We start from the raw sequence: 18378 nt of genomic DNA, 5'->3' as shown, positions 1-18378 counted from the left end.
AAATGTTTCATTAGATTTTTTTACAGTAGCCAGCTGACAGCGACATAGCCACGTTAAGTAGTTTGGGGTGGGGGTGCTGGAATTTTTTTTTCCCCCAGTTGCAGACGGCTATATACAGTGCATTGCGAAAGTATTCGGCCCCCTTTTGCCACATTTCAGGCTTCAAACATAAAGATATAAAACTGTATTTTTTTGTGAAGAATCGACAACAAGTGGGACACAATCATGAAGTGGAACGACATTTATTGGATATTTCAAACTTTTTTAACAAATGAAAAACTGAAAAATTGGGCGTGCAAAATTATTCAGCCCCCTTAAGTTAATACTTTGTAGCGCCACCTTTTGCTGCGATTACAGCTGTAAGTCGCTTGGGGTATGTCTCTATCAGTTTTGCACATCGAGAGACTGACATTTTTTCCCATTCCTCCTTGCAAAACAGCTCGAGCTCAGTGAGGTTGGATGGAGAGCATTTGTGAACAGCAGTTTTCAGTTCTTTCCACAGATTCTCGATTGGATTCAGGTCTGGACTTTGACTTGGCCATTCTAACACCTGGATATGTTTATTTTTGAACCATTCCATTGTAGATTTTGCTTTATGTTTTGGATCATTGTCTTGTTGGAAGACAAATCTCCGTCCCAGTCTCAGGTCTTTTGCAGACTCCATCAGGTTTTCTTCCAGAATGGTCCTGTATTTGGCTCCATCCATCTTCCCATCAATTTTAACCATCTTCCCTGTCCCTGCTGAAGAAAAGCAGGCCCAAACCATGATGCTGCCACCACCATGTTTGACAGTGGGGATGGTGTGTTCAGCTGTGTTGCTTTTACGCCAAACATAACGTTTTGCATTGTTGCCAAAAAGTTCAATTTTGGTTTCATCTGATCAGAGCACCTTCTTCCACATGTTTGGTGTGTCTCCCAGGTGGCTTGTGGCAAACTTTAAACAACACTTTTTATGGATATCTTTAAGAAATGGCTTTCTTCTTGCCACTCTTCCATAAAGGCCAGATTTGTGCAATATACGACTGATTGTTGTCCTATGGACAGAGTCTCCCACCTCAGCTGTAGATCTCTGCAGTTCATCCAGAGTGATCATGGGCCTCTTGGCTGCATCTCTGATCAGTCTTCTCCTTGTATGAGCTGAAAGTTTAGAGGGACGGCCAGGTCTTGGTAGATTTGCAGTGGTCTGATACTCCTTCCATTTCAATATTATCGCTTGCACAGTGCTCCTTGGGATGTTTAAAGCTTGGGAAATCTTTGTGTATCCAAATCCGGCTTTAAACTTCTTCACAACAGTATCTCGGACCTGCCTGGTGTGTTCCTTGTTCTTCATGATGCTCTCTGCGCTTTTAACGGACCTCTGAGACTATCACAGTGCAGGTGCATTTATACGGAGACTTGATTACACACAGGTGGATTGTATTTATCATCATTAGTCATTTAGGTCAACATTGGATCATTCAGAGATCCTCACTGAACTTCTGGAGAGAGTTTGCTGCACTGAAAGTAAAGGGGCTGAATAATTTTGCACGCCCAATTTTTCAGTTTTTGATTTGTTAAAAAAGTTTGAAATGTCCAATAAATGTCGTTCCACTTCATGATTGTGTCCCACTTGTTGTTAATTCTTCACAAAAAAATACAGTTTTATATCTTTATGTTTGAAGCCTGAAATGTGGCAAAAGGTTGCAAAGTTCAAGGGGGCCGAATACTTTCGCAATGCACTGTAGGTCTACTAATATAGGACTATGAAAGGCCCAGTGCACTACTTTTGTGAAAAAATCTCTAAACTTTTTTTATTTTTTTCAGGGGGTGCTGCACAGTGGCGATTTTAGCATGTACAGTGGGGCAAAAAAGTATTTAGTCAGCCACCAATTGTGCAAGTTCTCCCACTTAAAAAGATGAGAGGCCTGTAATTTTCATCATAGGTACACTTCAACTATGACAGACAAAATGAGAAAAAAAAATCCAGAAAATCACATTGTAGGATTTTGAATCAATTTATTTGCAAATTATGGTGGAAAATGAGTATTGGTCACCTACAAACAAGCATGATTTCTGGCTCTCACAGACCTGTAACTTCTTCTTTAAGAGGCTCCTCTGTCCTCCACTCGTTACCTGTATTAATGGCACCTGTTTGAACTTGTTATCAGTATTAAAGACACCTGTCCACAACCTCGAACAGTCACGCTCCAAACTTCACTATGGCCAAGACCAAAGAGTTGTCAAAGGACACCAGAAACAAAATTGTAGACCTGCACCAGGCTGGGAAGACTGAATCTGCAATAGGTAAGCAGCTTGTTTTGAAGAAGTCAACTGTGGGAGCAATTATTAGGAAATGGAAGACATACAAGACCACTGATAATCTCCCTCGATCTGGGGCTCCACGCAAGATCTCACCCCGTGGGGTCAAAATGATAACAAGAACGGTGAGCAAAAATCCCAGAGCCACACGGGGGGACCTAGTGAATGACCTGCAGAGAGCTGGGACCAAAGTAACAAAGCCTAACATCAGTAACACACTACGCCGCCAGGGACTCAAATCCTGCAGTGCCAGATGTGTCCCCCTGCTTAAGACAGTACATGTCCAGGCCCGTTTGAAGTTTGCTAGAGAGCATTTGGGTGATCCTGAAGAAGATTGGGAGAATGTCATATGGTCAGATGAAACCAAAATATAACTTTTTGGTAAAAACTCAACTCGTCGTGTTTGGAGTACTGTGAAGCATGTGGGTGGAAACATCATGCTTTGGGGCTGTTTTTCTGCAAAGGGACCAGGACGACTGATCCGTGTAAAGGAAAGAATGAAATGGGGCCATGTATTTGAGATTTTGAGTGAAAACCTCCTTCCATCAGCAAGGGCATTGAAGATGAAACATGGCTGGGTCTTTCAGCATGACAATGATCCCAAACACACCGCCCGGGCAACGAAGGAGTGGCTTCGTAAGAAGCATTTCAAGGTCCTGGAGTGGCCTAGCCAGTCTCCAGATCTCAACCCCATAGAACATTTTTGGAGGGAGTTGAAAGTCCGTGTTGCCCAGCAACAGCCCCAAAACATCACTGCTCTAGAGGAGATCTGCATGGAGGAATGGGCCAAAATACCAGCACCAGTGTGTGAAAACCTTGTGAAGACTTACAGAAAACGTTTGACCTCTGTCATTGCCAACAAAGGGTATATAACAAAGTATTGAGATAAACTTTTGTTATTGACTAAATACGTATCTTCCACCATAATTTGCAAATAAATTCATTAAAAATCCTACAATATGATTTTCTGGATTTTTTTTCTCATTTTGTCTGGTCATAGTTGAAGTGTACCTATGATGAAAATTACAGGCCTCTCTCATATTTTTAAGTGGGAGAACTTGCACAATTGGTGGCTGACTAAATACTTTTTTGCCCCACTGTGTGTCTGTTTCCCTGCGTCAGGTGTACATTCGGCCCTATATTTCCCCCGCCTCCTCGAGTTTCTTTTTTGTGAAGAAAAAGGATGGAGGTTTACGCCTGTGCAGTGACTATAGAGGTCTCAATCAAATCACGGTGAGGTACAGTTACCCGCCATCTCTTCTCGCCACAGCGATTGAGTCAATGCATGGGGTGCGCTTCTTCATGAAACTGGATCTCAGGAGTGCGTATAACCTGGTGCGTTTCCGGGAGGGAGACGATTGGAAGACAGTGTTCAGTACCACCACAGTACATTATAAGTACCTCGTCATGCCGTACGGGTTGATGAATGCTCCGTAAGTTTTCCAATCCTTTGTAGATGAGATTTTCAGGGACCTGCACGGCCACGGTGTAGTGGTATATATCGATGACATTCTGATATACTCCGCTACACACGCCGAGCATGTGTCCTTGGTGCGCAAGGTACTTGGACGACTGATGGAGCATGACCTGTATGTCAAGGCTGAGAAATGCCTGTTCTTTCAGCAGGCCGTCTCCATCCTAAGGTATCGCATTTCCACATCCGGGGTGGAGATGGAGAGTGACCGCATTGCAGCCGTGCATAATTGGCCGACTCCCACCACGGTAAAGGAGGTGCAGCGCTTTTTAGGGTTTGCCAATTACTACCGGAGATTTATCTGGGGTTTTGGCCAGGTTGCTGCTTCCATTACCTCATTGCTGAAGGGGGGTCCTGTAAGGTTGCAGTGGTCGGCTGAGGCGGACAGGGCTTTTGGGCAGCTAAGAGCTCTGTTTACTTTCGACTCCCGTGCTGGCGCATCCGGATCCCTCTTTGGCATTCATAGTGGAGGTGGACGCATCCGAGGCTGGGATAGGAGCCGTGCTCTCACAGCACTCGGGTACGCCACCGAAACTCCACCCCTGCACTGTCTTCTCGAAGAAGCTCAGCCCAGCGGAGCGTAACTATGTTGTGGGGGACCGGGAGTTGTTGGCTGTGGTTAAAGCGTTGAAGGCATGGAGACATTGGCTTGAGGGGGCTAAACACCCTTTCCTTATCTGGACTGACCACCGCAACCTGGAGTACATCCGGGCAGCAAGGAGACTGAATCTTCGTCAGGCTAGGTGGGCCATGTTCTTTACCTGTTTTGTGTTTACCCTATCCTACAGCCCAGGTTCCCAGAATAAGAAGGCAGATGCACTGTCCCGGCTGTATGACACAGAGGAGCGGCCCATGGATCAGACTCCCATACTCCCGGCCTCCTGCCTGGTAGCGCTGGTCGTGTGGGAGCTGGATGCGAACATTGGGCAGGCCTTGCGTACAGAGCCCGCTCCCCTCCAGTGTCCCGTTGGGCGTGTGTACGTTCCGTCTGCTGTCTGTGACCTGTTGATCTATTGGGCCCACACGTCTCACTCCTCTGGTCATCCGGGGTTCGGTCGGACGGTGCGCTGTCTGACTGGGAAGTACTGGTGTTCCAGCTTGGCTAAGGACTTGAGGGTTTATGTTTCCTCCTGCTTGGTGTGTGCCCAGTGTAAGGCTCCGAGACACCTGCCAAGAGTTAAGTTACATCCCTTACCAGTTCCACAATGACCTTGGTCACATCTGTCAGTGGATTTCCGAACAGATCTTCCTCTTTCACAGGGAAACACTACGATCCTGGTCGTTGTGGATCGTCCTGTCATCTCCTCCCTCTGCCTGGTCTTCCTATGGACCTACAGACTGCGGAAGCCCTGTTTACTCACGTCTTCCAGCACTATGGGGTGCCTGAGGATATAGTGTCGGATCGGGGTCCCCAGTTCACGTCGAGAGTTTGGAAGGTGTTCATGGAATGTCTGGTGGTCTCGATCAGCCTTACCTCAGGTTTTCACCCTGAGAGTAACGGGCAGGTAGAGAGAGTTAACCAAGATGTGGGCAGGTTTCTGCGGTCCTATTGCCAGGACCGGCCAGGGGAGTGGGCAGCGTTCGTGCCCTGGGCTGAGATGGCACATAACGCACTTCGCCACTCCGCCACTAACCTCTCCCCCTTTCAGTGCGTATTGGGGTACCAGCCGTGGCATCAGGGTCAGACCGAGGCTCTTGCGGTGGATGACTGGTTTAGGTGCGCGGAGGAGACATGGGAGGCCGCCCGTGTAGACCTCCAGCGAACCGCTCGTCACCAGAAAACCAGCGCGGACCGTCATCGCAGTGAGACCCCGGTGTTCGCACCGGGGGACCGGGTCTGGCTCTCGACCCTCCGCCTGCCCCTCCGCCTGCCCTGCCGGAAGCTGGGTCCGTGGTTTGTGGGGCCATTTAAAGTCCTGAGGAGGGTGAACGAGGTATGTTACAGAAAACAGCTACCCTCTGTATTAACCCCTCGTTCCATGTGTCTCTGCTCAGGCCGGTGGTGGCTGGTCCGCTCCAAGAATCTGAGGTGCGGGAGGTCCCTCCGCCCCCTTTGGACATCGAGGGGGCCCGGCCTACATCGTTCGTTCCATCCTGGATTCGAGGAGTCGGGCGGGGGACCTTCAGTACCTCGTGGAGTAGGAGGGGTACGGCCCAGACGAGATGTGCTGGGTTCCGGTTGCGGATATTTTGGATCCTGAACTGCTGTGGGAGTTTCACCGTCGCCAGTCGGATCGCCCTGCTCCTCGCCCTCCGGGTCATCCCCGAGGCCGGTGTCGGCGCACCGCTGGATCCGCGACTTTGGCTCCTCTCCTTGTTCGGGCGGCATTCGGCGATCGACGTCACCGGCTTTCTAGCCATCGCCGCTCCATTTTTGCTTTGTCTTGTCCCATACACACCTGGTTTTCATTCAATCAATTTACATGTATTTAGCCCTCTGTTTCCCCATCATGTCTTTGTGTGTAATTGTTTGTTTGTGTTGTGGATTATTGTCGGGCACTTTACTTTTGCCATGTTGCCATGTTTTTGGCACGTTATTGTTTTTATGTGCTGTATTTTGTAGTACGGAATTAAAGTGCGCCTGTTCACGACACTCTGCTCTCCTGCACCTGACTTCGCCTCCCGTACACACCCTTGACATTTATTTGTCAAACGGCAACCGAGCAACAGAAAGAAAAGTATTTTAAGTTTGAATTTTGTAAAGTTAGTGTGGGATTTAAAAATTAAAATTTTTAAAGATTTTTTAAAAATTGATTAATACTAACAAACCTCCTGGCATTGATTACTTAGATGGAAAGCTACTGAGGATGGTAGTTGACTCTATAGCCACACCTATCTGTCATATCTTTAATCTGAGTCTAGAGGAAAGTCTTTGTCCTCAGGTCTGGAGGGAAGCCAAAGTAATTCCGCTACCCAAGAGTGGTAAACTGGTTCAAACAGCGTAACTATCAGCTTGCTGCCAGCTCTTAGAAAACTGTTGGAAAAAATGGTGTTTAACCAAATACAATGCTGTTTCTCTGTAAACAAATAAACTTTCAGACTTTCAGCATGCTTATAGAGAAGGGCACTCAACATGTGACTGACACAAATGACTGATGAATGGTTGAAAGATATTGATAATAAGAAGATTGTCTGACTTTTGTTAGATTTCAGTGCAGCCTTTGATATAATTGACCATAACCTGTTGTTGAGAAAACGTGTTTTAACCTCAGCTCTGAATCTACAAAATGGCACTCTATCTAATAGAACTAAGCGGGATGTCTTTAATGAAAGCTTGTCTAATGTCAAACATGTAAAGTGTGGTGTAGCGCAGGGCAGCTCCCCAAGCCCTCTACTCTTTTCTATTTTTACCAATGACCTGCACCTGGCATTAAACAAAGCATGTGTGTCCATGTATGCTGATGATTCAACCATATACACATCAGCAACCACATCTAATGAAGTCCCTGAAACCCTTAACAAAGAGTTGCAGTCTGTTTTGGAATGGGTGGCCAGTAATAAACTGGTCCTGAACATTTCTAAAACTAAGCATTGTATTTGCTACAAATCATTCCCTAAGTTCTAGAATTCAGCTGAATCGGGCAATGAATGGTGTGGCTGTTGAACAAGTTGAGGAGACTAAATTACTTGGTGTTACCTTACAATGTAAACTGTCTAGTCAAAACATATAGATTCAATGGTTGTAAAGGTCGGGAGAGGTCAGTCAGTAATAAAGGTATTTGACACAACAAAGCTTGTCCTGCATGCTCTAGTTTTATCTTATCTTGATTATTGTCCAGTCATATGGTCAAGTGCTGCAAAGAAAGACTAAGTTAAGCTGCAGCTGGCCCAGAACAGAGCAGCACGTCTTGACCAATTTCAAGGAAATGTATAGTATTATACAGAGCCAAGAGTGCATAAAACTCCCTTCCATCTTATATAGGACAAGTGAACAACAAACCAGGTGTAAAAATAAATAATAAAGCAACACCTCACGGCACAACGCCTCTCCCCCATGTGACCTACATGTTGTATGTACAGTTGAAGTCGGAAGTTTACATACACTTAGGTTGGAGTCATTGAAACTCGTTTTTCAACCACTTCACAAGTGTCTTGTTAACAAACTATAGTTTTGGCAAGTCGGTTAGGACATCTACTTTGTGCATGACACAAGTCATTTTTCCAACAATTGTTTACAGACAGATTATTTCACATGTAATTCACTGTATCACAATTCCAGTGGGTCAGAAGATTAAATACACTAAGTTGACTGTGCTTTAAACAGCTATGAAAATTCCAGAAAATTATGTCATGGCTTTAGACATCATAGGAAAATCAAAATTACTCAGCCAAGACCTCGAAAAGATAATTGTAGACCTCCACGAGTCTGGTTCATCTTCGGGAGCAATTTCCAAACTTCTGAAAGTATCACGTTCATCTGTACAAACAATAGTACGCAAGTATAAACACCATGGGACCACGCAGCCATCATACCACTCAGGAAGGAGACGCGTTCTGTCTCCTAGAGATGAACATACTTTGATGCGAAAAGGGCAAATCAATCCCAGAACAACAGCAAAAACCCTTATGAAGATGCTGGAGGAAACCGGTACAAATGTATCTATATCCACAGTAAAACGAGTCATATATCAACATAACCTGTTAGGCCGCTCAGCAAGGAAGAAGCCACTGCTCCAAAACCGCCATAAAAATGCCGGACTACATTTTAAAACTGCACATGGGGACAAAGATCGTACTTTTTGGAGAAATGTCCTCTGGTCTGATGAAACAAAAATAGAACTGTTTGGCCATAATGACCATCGTTATGTTTGGATGAAAAAGGGGAGGCTTGCAAGCCGAAGAACACCATCCCAACCGTGAAGCACAGGGGTGGCAGCATCATGTTGTGTTGGTGGTTTGCTGCAGGAGGGACTGGTGCACTTCACAAAATAGATGGCATCATGAGGGAGGGAAATGATGTGGATATATTGAAGCAGCATCTCAAGACATCAGTCAGGAAGTTAAAGCTTGGTCGCCAAATGGGTTTTCGATTTGGCAATCAAGGAATGGGCCAGAATTCACCCAACTCTTTGTAAGAAGCTTATGGAAGGCTACCAGAAACGTTTGACCCAAGTTAAACAATTTAAAGGCAATGCTACCAAATACTTATTAAGTGTATGTAAACTTCTGACCCACTGGGTATGTGATGAAAGAAATAAAATCAGAAATAAATCATTCTCTCTACTATTATTCTGACATTTCGCATTCTTAAAATAAAGTGGTGAACCCAATTTTTACTAGGATTAAATGTCAGGAATTTTGAAAACGGAGTTTAAATGTATTTGGCTAAGGCGTATGTAAACTTCCAACTTCAACTGGATGTACGTGTAACTGATAGATCCACACACACCCACACTCACACATTAATGTAAGTAAATTGTAAAGTATTTTTGTCTGTAATGTCTTTTTTGTTATGTGTCGGACTATGTGTAAGACTAGCTGTCGCAATTGGCGTTGGCTAATGGGGATCCTAATATATCAAATCTATGTTCACGTCACCAGAATAAGACCTTTGTTAGTTATTGATATGGAGCATCAAGCAAGTCACCACCCTGTGAAGTTCATCATAACTTATTTAATCTGTAGCCTAATAAACTGTATGCTATGAGTCGTAGTGTGAGGACCACACAACATGTCATTGCGTGACTCCAAGTTTACTTCAATATTATGGTTATTATATCAATATTTGAGCATAAAAGCATTTCCACTGACATTTCTCACATAATTCATGTTACCGAAACAAAAAGATCCCACCTTGTTTAAAGTATTTTGTTTTGTCAACATGCGGAAAGTTTATCTGACATATACTTTACTCGCGTAAAAAGGTTGGATGGAAACCTGGTTACAGAAGCTTTTTTCAAGAAAATTACATTCACTTTCACCTCTAAATTATGTGGATCTTTGTGAGAACTGTTGATGTCGAAAATGGCTTTATAAAATCAATGTTGTTGATTAATATGAACCCTTTCTTCCCTCCTCTCCTCTCAGGTAAAGCCCATCGTGTCCCAGTATCTGAAGGAGAAGGAGCTCCCATACCAGGAGGATAGCTACCTCTCCCGTCTGCAGCTCTTCTTTCACAAGTACCAGGAGCTCATGGTTTTCGCCCCACCCATCACGGAGCTGGTGGGGGTGCAGTGATGGAGCAGAGAGGTCGAGGATGAGGCGGAGGACAGGAAACAGGGAATATACCATCTACTAACCCATGCTGCTATGTGCAGTCACTGAATTAAGAGACTGCTACCACTGTCCTACTGTATCTAGGATGATCATTCTTTAAGTGCACAAACTCCAACTCACTGACATTAACATAGCAATATATATATATATATATATATATATACAGTGCCTTGCGAAAGTATTCGGCCCCCTTGAACTTTGCGACCTTTTGCCACATTTCAGGCTTCAAACATAAAGATATAAAACTGTATTTTTTTGTGAAGAATCAACAACAAGTGGGACACAATCATGAAGTGGAACGACATTTATTGGATATTTCAAACTTTTTTAACAAATCAAAAACGGAAAAATTGGGCGTGCAAAATTATTCAGCCCCCTTAAGTTAATACTTTGTAGCGCCACCTTTTGCTGCGATTACAGCTGTAAGTCGCTTGGGGTATGTCTCTATCAGTTTTGCACATCGAGAGACTGAAATGTTTTCCCATTCCTCCTTGCAAAACAGCTCGAGCTCAGTGAGGTTGGATGGAGAGCATTTGTGAACAGCAGTTTTCAGTTCTTTCCACAGATTCTCGATTGGATTTTTATTTTTTTTATTTTTTTTATTTTACCTTTATTTAACCAGGCAAGTCAGTTAAGAACAAATTCTTATTTTCAATGACGGCCTGGGAACAGTGGGTTAACTGCCTGTTCAGGGGCAGAACGACAGATTTGTACCTTGTCAGCTCGGGGGTTTGAACTCGCAACCTTCCGGTTACTAGTCCAACGCTCTAACCACTAGGCTACGCTGCCGCCCCCCCCCAATTCAGGTCTGGACTTTGACTTGGCCATTCTAACACCTGGATATGTTTATTTTTGAACCATTCCATTGTAGATTTTGCTTTATGTTTTGGATCATTGTCTTGTTGGAAGACAAATCTCCGTCCCAGTCTCAGGTCTTTTGCAGACTCCATCAGGTTTTCTTCCAGAATGGTTCTGTATTTGGCTCCATCCATCTTCCCATCAATTTTAACCATCTTCCCTGTCCCTGCTGAAGAAAAGCAGGCCCAAACCATGATGCTGCCACCACCATGTTTGACAGTGGGGATGGTGTGTTCAGCTGTGTTGCTTTTACGCCAAACATAACGTTTTGCATTGTTGCCAAAAAGTTCAATTTTGGTTTCATCTGACCAGAGCACCTTCTTCCACATGTTTGGTGTGTCTCCCAGGTGGCTTGTGGCAAACTTTAAACAACACTTTTTATGGATATCTTTAAGAAATGGCTTTCTTCTTGCCACTCTTCCATAAAGGCCAGATTTGTGCAATATACAACTGATTGTTGTCCTATGGACAGAGTCTCCCACCTCAGCTGTAGATCTCTGCAGTTCATCCAGAGTGATCATGGGCCTCTTGGCTGCATCTCTGATCAGTCTTCTCCTTGTATGAGCTGAAAGTTTAGAGGGACGGCCAGGTCTTGGTAGATTTGCAGTGGTCGGATACTCCTTCCATTTCAATATTATCGCTTGCACAGTGCTCCTTGGGATGTTTTAAGCTTGGGAAATCTTTTTGTATCCAAATCCGGCTTTAAACTTCTTCACAACAGTATCTCGGACCTGCCTGGTGTGTTCCTTGTTCTTCATGATGCTCTCTGCGCTTTTAACGGACCTCTGAGACTATCACAGTGCAGGTGCATTTATACGGAGACTTGATTACACACAGGTGGATTGTATTTATCATCATTAGTCATTTAGGTCAACATTGGATCATTCAGAGATCCTCACTGAACTTCTGGAGAGAGTTTGCTGCACTGAAAGTAAAGGGGCTGAATAATTTTGCACGCCCAATTTTTCAGTTTTTGATTTGTTAAAAAAGTTTGAAATATCCAATAAATGTCGTTCCACTTCATGATTGTGTCCCACTTGTTGTTGATTCTTCACAAAAAAATACAGTATTATATCTTTATGTTTGAAGCCTGAAATGTGGCAAAAGTTCGCAAAGTTCAAGGGGGCCGAATACTTTCGCAAGGCACTGTATATATATATATATATATATATATATATATATATATATACACACACTGCAATATTAATAAATTATTTCTGTCGAAAAACAATTACATGAACAATTACATGAAACAAATACATTGTACATTTATCTGCACGATCTAACACTATAACATGATAGGCTATACCAATGATCTTTACTCAAGACAATGTGTAGTTAACAACAACCCACTGTGCACATTCTGGTTGAATCAATGCTGTTTACACGTCATTTTAATGAAACTATGTTGAACCCAAGTAGAATAGACTAATTGATGTCTGTGCCCATTGGGAACAATAATAAGGCACTTTCTGGGATACATACACTACCATTCAAAAGTTTGGGGTCACTTAGAAATGTCCTTGTTTTTGAAAAAAAAAAGTGTCCATTAAAATTACATCAAATTGTTCAGAAATACAGTGTAGACATTGTTAATGTTGTAAATGACTATTGTAGCTGGAAATGGCAGATTTTTTCATGGAATATCTACATAGGTGTACAGAGGTCCATTATCAGCAACCATAACTCCTGTGTTCCAATGACACATTGTGTTAGTGATATGTAATTTTGTAATCAATGTTCATTAATTTCAATCATCTTAATTGGTCTGAAACCCAGAGTTTGTAAAGTTCTGGTTGAAATGAAACAGACAGAATTCCCAGTTCACAATTAATCAAATCCAAGTTTATTTGCGAGAGCTCTCTCATGCATACACAAAGACTTTCCTTTTATGACATTCTAACCTACGCACATACATACACACTAACATTTGGATTCTCTCCTTTTCTCCTGAAGTCTCACCACAGTTTATTACCACTCAGCTGACAGTTCCAGTCCCCCTCAGATACGAGAAACTTGGAGGGGCTCTCCCTGTCCTATCTTATCTCGCCAGAGTTATAGCTGGGTCGGTTCAAACATAGGTTAAGGATCCTCTTTGTTTTCGTTAGGCACACACATACATTCCTCTCTTCCCCCCTCCAACCTAGATGGAGCTGTGTTTATTATTTTTAATTACTCCTTGTTCATGCTACATAACCTCTGATCCCTAATGGTTAAGTTTCCGGGCAGAATTATTTAATCATGTATCTTAAACCTTCATAAAATCTTTTAACAGTTAGCTATTCCAATTTGATAATTTTAAAAGGATCATTAGAAAACCCTTTTGCAATTATGTTATCACCGCTTAAATCTGTTGGCCTGATTAAAGAAGCAATAAAACTGGCCTTCTTTAGACTAGTTGAGTATCTGGAGCATCAGCATTTGTGGGTTTTATTACAGGCTCAAAATGGCCAGAAACAAAGACCTTCCTTCTGAAACTCGTCAGTCTATTCTTGTTCTAAGAAATAAAGGCTATTCCATGCGAGAAACTGCCAAGAAACTGAAGATCTCGTACAACGCTGTGTACTACTCCCTTCACAGAACAGCGCAAAGTGTCTCTAACCAGAATAAAAAGAGGTGTGGGGGGCCCTGGTGCACAACTAAGCAAGAGGACAAGTACATTAGAGTGTCTAGTTTGAGAAACAGAAGCCTCACAAGTCCTCAACTGGCAGCTTCATTAAATATTACCCGCAAAACACCGCGCGTGTGAGTGCATACATTTTCATACTGGTGCCCCGTGGGAATCGAACCCGTTGCAAGCGCCATACTCTACCAACTGGCCAGTTTATGATCTAACATAGCAATAAAACATAACATAAACTAGGTTTACCACCAGAGGTGTGTTTCCATCAAACAGACTAGTTGCGGATAAAAAAGGCTGTGCGTGATTACATAGTGCACATAAAAAATGACTTTTGTGGTTAAGTTCCCATGTACCAAATAACAAACACAAGTCAAATGAGTTTCCATCGCAATTTCAACTCTACCGATGGTTTTGTTACAAAAACTCTTGCACAATATGATTTTGGTGCATACTCTCTAGACAAGACTTCACTGATAAACTGGATAGGGGGTTCTGTGATGAGATATGGATAGAATGTAATTTAATTTAATAATTGGCAGCCAAGAACCGATCATCATGTCATGAGCATTCAAATAATAGCCTTCCCTCGATATTTAGCCAATTGGACATTTGCATGATCACTGTGCACTTAACCACCATGTGAAGTTCATCATAACTTATTTTATCTGCCTATAAACTTTTAATGCTTTTCCACTATGTGGTGGTAGGCCCATATCGCGTGACTCCAAGTTTACTTCGATATGATGGTTATTAAATCAATATTTTCAGCATAAAGGCGTTTCCATGGCCATTTCTAACATAATTCATTTTACAGACACTAAAAGATCCCACCATGTCGAACGAAACTGTCTGTTGACATTTATGAAATTGTATGGACATTTCCTGTTTCTATAAACCCTGTCATGACCTTTTTATGTGTCAGGTAATTCTTCTGCATGAAAAATGTTGAATGACACTGAGGGGCAGTGTTTTTACAACTAATGCCGGTTTGTCTGAGACTGATGTCTTGCAGGTGTTTGTACACATGCATATACACACACACTCTCATTCAAATAAACACATACAAGAACACACACATACATGTAATAGTGCCAGACATGCACACAAACATATACAGTTGGCATTGCTGTTATGATTTTAGTTGTCCTTGATATCCTTTGTTTTAAATTAATTAATTTGTTGAATTCTTTTTTTTGCATTGTTGTTTGCAGTTTTCTGTCTTTTTCTTTTTTCTCTTTAGTTCATTCTCTTGGTTGTTGGTGCTTTGGAGGGGGGGGGGGGGGTTCTTGGGGGTGGGGAATGGAATTAATTGTACACAGATTTCTTTCGAACTTCATGGAATTATAGACAGTTTGTGTTTGATGATTACTCTGCCAAGAGCTGTGACTTGAATAAACGAAATGACTGAGATTGCGTCACAAATGGCACCCTATTCACCACTCTATAGCCAATAAGGCTCTGGTCAAAAGTAGTGCACGATATAGGGAATAGGTTGCCATTTAGGATGTAACCTAAATGCTGCTTTAACTGACTATAAGGAGATTAGTCAAGACCTCTGAATTGACCTCTTTTTACCATAGACAGATGTTGTTGAGTTATGTGAGTGCCGATTATATTGCAGTGTCTTTAATTCAAAAGCACATCCTTGTTTGCACTAATTACATTCTATATGAAATAAATCATGTAATAATGTCCATTCAAGTGTGCCATGTTTACTTTTAAAGAAATTGCAAGGCAAAACAAGTTCTAGCCTACCAGCTGAGACATTGTAGTTACATAAAATACCAGTTTTTATTGCAAGTAAATACTACATGGGGTTTAGATTAGAAATGCTAAATACCGGTAGGGAATAGTGGGGTATATTGACCCAATGGTTAGTTGTTTCTAGGAAACACAAAATGAATCATGTGACCAAATATTTAGGAAGAGATCATAATTTCATGGAGTCAGTCTGGTATGCAAGTTAAGTCCAAAAAATGGATTTTCACAAAGTCAGATTAATGTATTGTGTTACAGGTTTTATTATGCGTGTATCTAAACCAAAGTAGATTGTTTTATATATCCGTTGGGGTCTCTATAAGCTACAATATGAGGTCCTAAACCTAGCATGAAAGTGCATCCTTGTAGCAGTGTGGGCTAATATTGTAAAGATGTTCGAGTTGAAGTAAGTTGAGCCAATGGCCATGGGTTAAGTTTAGCCAATGGCCACCATACAAATTATGTTATTTTGTCAGTTTAATGCATAATATGCATAGTATTTTTGCAATGTGTACTAAAAATAATGCATTTTCTTCTTACAGAGCAGATATCATCATGCAGCGTGTATATAAACGTAGAAGTACATTCGAGAAGTAGTAAGGGATAAAAAATAATGACTGAATGACACTGAAGAGGTTTGTTTTCTTTTTTGTCAATATACAGTGCCTTGCGAAAGTATTCGCCCCCCTTGAACTTTGCGACCTTTTGCCACATTTCAGGCTTCAAACATAAAGATATAAAACTGTATTTTTTTGTGAAGAATCAACAACAAGTGGGACACAATCATGAAGTGGAACGACATTTATTGGATATTTCAAACTTTTTTAACAAATCAAAAACTGAAAAATTGGGCGTGCAAAATTATTCAGCCCCCTTAAGTTAATACTTTGTAGCGCCACCTTTTGCTGCGATTACAGCTGTAAGTCGCTTGGGGTATGTCTCTATCAGTTTTGCACATCGAGAGACTGACATTTTTTCCCATTCCTCCTTGCAAAACAGCTCGAGCTCAGTGAGGTTGGATGGAGGGCATTTGTGAACAGCAGTTTTCAGTTCTTTCCACAGATTCTCGATTGGATTCAGGTCTGGACTTTGACTTGGCCATTCTAACACCTGGATATGTTTATTTTTGAACCATTCCATTGTAGATTTTGCTTTATGTTTTGGATCATTGTCTTGTTGGAAGACAAATCTCCGTCCCAGTCTCAGGTCTTTTGCAGACTCCATCAGGTTTTCTTCCAGAATGGTCCTGTATTTGGCTCCATCCATCTTCCCATCAATTTTAACCATCTTCCCTGTCCCTGCTGAAGAAAAGCAGGCCCAAACCATGATGCTGCCACCACCATGTTTGACAGTGGGGATGGTGTGTTCAGCTGTGTTGCTTTTACGCCAAACATAATGTTTTGCATGGTTGCCAAAATGTTCAATTTTGGTTTCATCTGACCAGAGCACCTTCTTCCACATGTTTGGTGTGTCTCCCAGGTGGCTTGTGGCAAACTTTAAACAATATCTTTAAGAAATGGCTTTCTTCTTGCCACTCTTCCATAAAGGCCAGATTTGTGCAATATACGACTGATTGTTGTCCTATGGACAGAGTCTCCCACCTCAGCTGTAGATCTCTGCAGTTCATCCAGAGTGATCATGGGCCTCTTGGCTGCATCTCTGATCAGTCTTCTCCTTGTATGAGCTGAAAGTTTAGAGGGACGGCCAGGTCTTGGTAGATTTGCAGTGGTCTGATACTCCTTCCATTTCAATATTATCGCTTGCACAGTGCTCCTTGGGATGTTTAAAGCTTGGGATTTTTTTTTGTATCCAAATCCGGCTTTAAACTTCTTCACAACAGTATCTCGGACCTGCCTGGTGTGTTCCTTGTTCTTCATGATGCTCTCTGCGCTTTTAACGGACCTCTGAGACTATCACAGTGCAGGTGCATTTATACGGAGACTTGATTACACACAGGTGGATTGTATTTATCATCATTAGTCATTTAGGTCAACATTGGATCATTCAGAGATCCTCACTGAACTTCTGGAGAGAGTTTGCTGCACTGAAAGTAAAGGGGCTGAATAATTTTGCACGCCCAATTTTTCAGTTTTTGATTTGTTAAAAAAGTTTGAAATATCCAATAAATGTCGTTCCACTTCATGATTGTGTCCCACTTGTTGTTGATTCTTCACAAAAAAATACAGTTTTATATCTTTATGTTTGAAGCCTGAAATGTGGCAAAAGGTCGCAAAGTTCAAGGGTGCCGAATACTTTCGCAAGGCACTGTATCTGGTGAAATATATATATATTATTTAAATCCGTGCTTGTCGTTCGAAAAGTTAACCCAAAATAAGCTAGCAGTGTTTTCAACATTCTTATTGAAACTTTTTCAAGAAGTTATTCAAAAACCTCTAAATAACCTTTACATTTTGTTCTTAGAGTGTTAAGAAAACATTCAACCATCAAACATTCACATTTAGATAATTTCTTAGAATGTTATTTAATTACCTTCAAATAATCTATAATTTCCATTCTCAGAGCGTTAATAACATCTCCCAGGAAAACTTTCAGGGAAACACAGTAAAAACAAAAAATTACTATTCCAAGAACAGGTTGAAATGTTCACTTCTGTTCTCAGAAAAAAATGATTTTGACAAGGTCAAAATAATTGATTGTTTTATGATGCTTTTATCAAATCCAAAGTAAATTATTTTAAAGATTTCTCTATACATCAGTTGGCTGCAATATGAGGTCCTAGACCTAGCATGAAAGTACATCCTTGTTGCAGAAAAATAGTTTGCCTTGGGGTAAGTTGAGTCAATGGCCATGAGGTAAGTTGGGTCAATGGTTGAGCCAATGGCAAGTTGAACAAATTGTTTTCTTCCCAGGTGCAATGCAAGGCATTATCGCTGGGATATGAGGTAACAACAGGGCCTGGCCTATGTTTAAAGTGTTTAAAAAAGTACAACGTGTTTGTTTGGTGTTACTGTAAGTCTGTGTTAAAATATGTTTAAATGATTAAAACACAAAAAAGTGATTGTGATTGTGTTATGGAAATAAAGATAGACATGGTTTTAAAAAAGGTAGTATAATATTTAATTCAGTACAGAAATTGGTAGCCGGGTTAACTTAGCCTGTCCCGCTGCTCAACTTACCCCATACATGGGTT

The 18378-nt window shown here is 41.8% G+C and overlaps 1 protein-coding gene across 1 annotated transcript in view; it reads left to right on the top strand.

Moving 5' to 3' along the window:
* LOC139381530 (fatty acid desaturase 6-like) overlaps window positions 1-10138 on the top strand; it is a 30475-nt gene extending 20337 nt beyond the window's left edge. The window contains exon 6 of the mRNA XM_071125149.1: window positions 9800-10138. Within this exon, the coding sequence (XP_070981250.1) occupies window positions 9800-9949 (150 nt within the window). The 3' untranslated portion in view covers window positions 9950-10138. The remainder of the gene's footprint in view (window positions 1-9799) is intronic.
* The last annotated feature ends 8240 nt before the right edge of the window (window positions 10139-18378 follow it).

This window comes from Oncorhynchus clarkii, chromosome 23 (genome assembly GCF_045791955.1).
Source record: "Oncorhynchus clarkii lewisi isolate Uvic-CL-2024 chromosome 23, UVic_Ocla_1.0, whole genome shotgun sequence".
Taxonomy (NCBI): Eukaryota; Metazoa; Chordata; class Actinopteri; order Salmoniformes; family Salmonidae; genus Oncorhynchus; species Oncorhynchus clarkii.
This window is presented reverse-complemented; position numbering and strand designations above follow the sequence as displayed.